General features: G+C 38.4%; 2 protein-coding genes across 2 annotated transcripts; both read right to left on the bottom strand.

Annotated features, from left to right (window-relative positions):
* Positions 285-722, bottom strand: LOC109353972 (uncharacterized mitochondrial protein AtMg00240-like). Its single transcript, XM_019596326.1, has one exon. The coding sequence runs from the start codon at positions 720-722 to the stop codon at positions 285-287; it is 438 nt and encodes a 145-aa protein (XP_019451871.1).
* LOC109353971 lies at positions 3,618-4,327 on the bottom strand. The gene is made up of 2 exons (XM_019596325.1): positions 3,814-4,327; positions 3,618-3,697 (listed from the first exon to the last, which is right to left on the bottom strand). The coding sequence occupies exons 1-2, from the start codon at positions 4,325-4,327 to the stop codon at positions 3,618-3,620; spliced, it is 594 nt and encodes a 197-aa protein (XP_019451870.1).

Raw genomic sequence — 4,886 nt, 5'->3', positions numbered from 1 at the left:
CACACCCACACCCACACACACACACACACACACACACACACACACACACACACACGCAATAGGCAACAAGTGAAAAAGATCAGGAACTTGTTCCTCAGTAGAAATAGGCAACAAGTGAAAAAGTTTGTTTTGTAACCTTTCTCTAGCAATGTGACAATCAATCTCAATATGCTTTGTGCGTTCATGAAACACAACATTGGCTGCAATGTATCTAGCAAAGGCACTATCACAGTATAAAAGAGCTGGTTGTTTAAAGGATACATGAAAATCTTCAAGCAAGTAAGTCATTGTATTTCACATGATGCAATTGCAAGAGCACGATATTCAGCCTCAGAAAAAGATCTTGAAACTGTGTTTTGCTTCTTGCATTTCCAAGAAACCAAAGAATCTCCTAAGTACATACAATATGCAGATATGGAACGCCTAGTATCAGGGCAAGAGGCCCAATCAGAATCAGAAAACCCTTTTATCTGCAAAGTAGAACTTCCAAGATATAATAATCCCTGACCAACCGTGCCTTTAATGTATATAAGAACACGGGTCATGGCTTTATAATGATTGATGGTAGGGGAAGCCATGAATTGGCTAAGCTGTTGTATGGCAAAACTAAGGCCAGGTCGTGTGTCTGTGAGATAAAGCAATCTTCCCACAAGTTGCCTATACAAAATAGGATCATGGAATGGGTTACTATCCTCCTGATGCAGAGAGGTACCTTTGATCATGGGAGTGCATACTGGTTTATAATGAGAAAGTCAGTGTCCTTGAGTAAATCAAGGGCATATTTTCTTTGACATAGTGAAATCCCAAGTTTGGACCTTGCAACCTCAAGGCCAAGGAAATATTTCAAAGATCCTAAGTTTTTGATTTTGAATTCTCTATCAAGATGATTTTTGACAGATTGGATTTCATTTATATCATCGCCAGCTAGGATAAGATCATCCACATAAATCAAAAGAGCAGTGAAATGTTTATCGTGAATTTTGGTAAACAAAGAGTGATCATGTGAAGATTGCTTGTAACCCAAGATTTGTAATTGAGTGGATAGTTTTGAAAACCATTGTTTACTGGCTTGTTTCAACCCATAGAGGGATTTATTTAATCTGCAGACTTGGTTTGGTTTGGAGCATAAGACTCCTTGGGGTAATGTCATATAGACTTCTTCATCAAGATCCCCATGTAAAAAGGCATTGTTCACATCGAGTTGGTGTAAGGTCCATCCTTGCCTAGCAGCCAAGGCTAAGAGTAATCTAATTGTGGTTAGCTTAATAACAGGGGCAAAGGTCTCATTGTAATTTAGCCCTTTAGTTTGGTTGTAACCCTTTGCAACAAGGCGTGCCTTGTGTCTTTCTATACTGCCATCAGAGTGGAACTTGAGTTTGTAAATCCATTTTGACCCAATGGCAGTTTTATTTGGTGGAAGAGTGACAATGGTCCAGGTGTTGTTTTGATATAGGGCAGCCAATTCATTGTTCATGGCTTGAATCCATTCATGGTGCTTAATGGCTTGATTATACGTTTTTGGTTCAGTTTGGGTAGTAATGGAAAGAGCATGATGCAAGTGTGTGGAGGAGAGGGATGTATAGGAAAGGACATTGTTAAGAGGGTGCTTAATCTTATAGCTGGTACTTGTAAGTGTAAGGGTAAGGAGGCTACAATGATAGTCTTATAAGTAGTTGGGTGGATTTGAGGTTCTCTGGGATCTTCTTAATTGGATGGGTGATGCAGGGGCAGATTGATGAGATGTTAGGGGGATTGTGATGGTATTAGCATTACCATTGGTTGGGAGTTTATAAGGGATGGCTCCATGAGTAAGTGTAGGTCAGTATTATTTGTATCACTGTTGGAATTGTGAACATGTGTGATGTTAGACTGGATGTTATGATAAGAGAAGGAGTGCTCATGAAAAATGACATTACGTGAGATGAATATGTGTCTGGAGGTTAAATCATACATAAGGTATCCCTTTGTTCCTATCCTATAGCCAAGGAAAATACATCTCCTTGCCTTTGGATCTAATTTAGCTCTATGATTAACAAGGGTGGAGGCATATGCAAGGCATCCAAAAACTCTTAGATAGGTAAGATCTAGTTGCCTTCCAAGTAAGGCTTCATAGGGAGATTTATGATGAAGCACAAGTGTAGGTAATCTGTTAATTAAGTGAACAAAGTGTTTGACAGCATAGCCCCAAAAGGACTTAGGTAGGTTAACTTGGAACAAAAGGGACCTAGTTGTGTTCAAGATATGCCTATGTTTTCGTTCTACCACTGAATTTTGTTGAGGTGTTTCCACACAGGATCTTTGGTGGACAATGGCAAGATGGTCATACAGAGATGGCATAATGAATTCAGAGCCATTATCAGTCCTAATAGTCTTAATTCTTTGATTGTATTGAGTGCTGATTAGTTGGAAAAAGTTTTGAACAAGTCTTCTTGTTTCAGCCTTTGTGGCCATGAGATATACCCAGGTATGCCTTGTGAAAATCCATAATGGTTAGGAAATATCTCTGGCCATGTAAGGTTTGTTGGCCAAGAGGTCCCCAAATATCCATATGTATGAGATCAAAAGGGTGAGAGGTGTGAGAGTTGCTTTTTGGAAAAGGTAGCCTAGGCTGCTTAGGAGTGTGGTAAACATCACAAATTCTATTCTTATCAAATTTCACAAAAGGCAGATTATTGTTTATACATTGTAGAACAGAGTGAGAGGGATGACCCAATCTAAAATGCCAAATATCAAAATCAAGAGCATGTTTGTCTAAAGAACTAATAACATGAGATGGTTCATTAGTAAGTGTGTGATCTTTGTTCAAGATGTATAGATTGTTATGAGCTTCAGCAAGTCCAATTATCTTCAAGGAAATCATATCCTGAATGAAGCAAAAGTTCTTATAAAAAACAAGCTTGCACTTTAAAGAGCAAGCTAGCTTGTGGATAGAAATCAAGTTGTACTTAAAACTAGGAATATAAAGAACATCATACAAAGTGAGTGTGTGAGTCATGTTAACAATTCCAGAAAATTTGGCAATTATAGTGACATTGTTAGGGAATTTCACATGTATAGGTTTGATAGAATTTAGGTTTGTGAAATTAGATGCATCATTAGTAACATGGTCAGTGGCTCCACTATCCAGCATCCAAGATTTAAAAGTAATGTAGGTACCTGATATTGCATAATGATCATCATTAGTAGGCTCATTACTGATTTGATTAATCATGTGAGTAGTGTCAACTTGAAGTTCTTGTTCCTGTTGGTCCTTGTTCATTCCAATGTGATTGCCTTGTGGTCCTTTATCCTTTATGTCTTGGTTAGCATTAACATTATTGATGGAACCACTTTCTTGCTTAGATTTGAACCTGAAATTGGGGGCAAACCCATGTTTGAAGTAACAAGTTTCTGCAGTATGCCTATCATTTCCACAGAAGCTGCATATTTTGTTGTTATTGTTTGGTCCAGGGGTCTTTCCAATGTATGTTGTCCATGTGCTTCCTTGTTGTCTTCTTTTCATTCTGTTATTAGAATCATTGTTGCTTCTTCCTGCATTCCTATTTCCCTCATTCCTCCAAGGCTAGTTTGAGTTAATGGAGTTAATAATAGTCTTGTTTTCTACATATGTTGATCCTTTATGTTGTCTTTCTTGCTGCAAGACCATTGAGAAAGCCTTGTTGATAGTTGGTAATGGCTCTATGAGAAGAATTTGCGCCTATATTGTGTTATAAGTATCATTAAGGCCTTTAAGGAAGCATATTGTGTATTCAGAATCTCTGCAATACTTGATCATTTTCATCATATTGCAGCTGCACTTTACAAGGCAAGAACAGGTCGGCAAGGCTCTTAAATCATCCAATTCTTCCCATAGGGTCTTTATATCTGTGTGGAATGCAGAGATGTCTCTTTCTCCTTGTTTGATGGAGTGAATTTCTTGCAATAGGTCTGACATCCTGAAATGATCCCCCCTGGAGAAGCGTTCCTTCAAATCCTCCCAAAGTTCTTGAGCATTATCAATGTATACGGTGCTCTGAGCTATAGATTGTGTGAGTGATCTTGTGATCCAAGAAATCACCATAATGTTGCACCTTTCCCATGAATCAAACGTTGGATCTGATTGTTGTGGAACTTGTATCCCGCCGTCTACACATATGAACTTGTTTTTGGATGAAAGTGCCTTTCTCATGGATCTTGACCATGAGTGATAATTCTTCCCATTCAAAGGTGGTGTGACCAGTGTTGTGCCTGGATTTTCTCCTGGATGAAGATAATAGGGGCTGGTTAGATCTCGTGAAGTGTCTATACCCTTGTATGGATGTTGTATTTCTCCAGCTTCAATATCCATGGCTTTGTGATTGTAGGTTGAATGAGGCAGATTAAGGAAGAAAGGAAAATGTGGATTTTAGCAGCAGAACTCTCACTTGGAGAGCTCTGATATCATATAAGAATTCATGAAAAGAAGAGTTGTATAGAATGATATGTTGTATTGGATGATTGATTACAAAGAAGGAAAGATCTATTTATCCTAATGTGAGCAAGTTGCTTGAGAAGCAAGCAACAAGCTAACTAACAATCAAACTAACACATTAATCACATGTGAGAAATACTCTGTTGCTAAAATCAAACTGAAATTAACAACTCTGCCTAATGGATATGAGCCAAGGAATGCTACAAAGCTGATGCAACAAAACTGGACTAAGTTGCACCAATCTTACTACTACTGCCTTAGGCTCTTAGTAAGCTTCTTGGTTGCTCCTATGTAGCTGCTCCAATACATGCTATACTCCAATTTAGCTGCTCCAATACATGTTTTCTTGTCCATAAGGAATCACGGTCAATCTGTAGAAAAAGCTAAGTGCATCATGCCCAACAACAGGGCATGTGCATACAAAAACAGAAAAGAA

This window comes from Lupinus angustifolius, chromosome LG08 (assembly GCF_001865875.1).
Source record: "Lupinus angustifolius cultivar Tanjil chromosome LG08, LupAngTanjil_v1.0, whole genome shotgun sequence".
Classification (NCBI taxonomy): Eukaryota; Viridiplantae; Streptophyta; class Magnoliopsida; order Fabales; family Fabaceae; genus Lupinus; species Lupinus angustifolius.
This window is presented reverse-complemented; position numbering and strand designations above follow the sequence as displayed.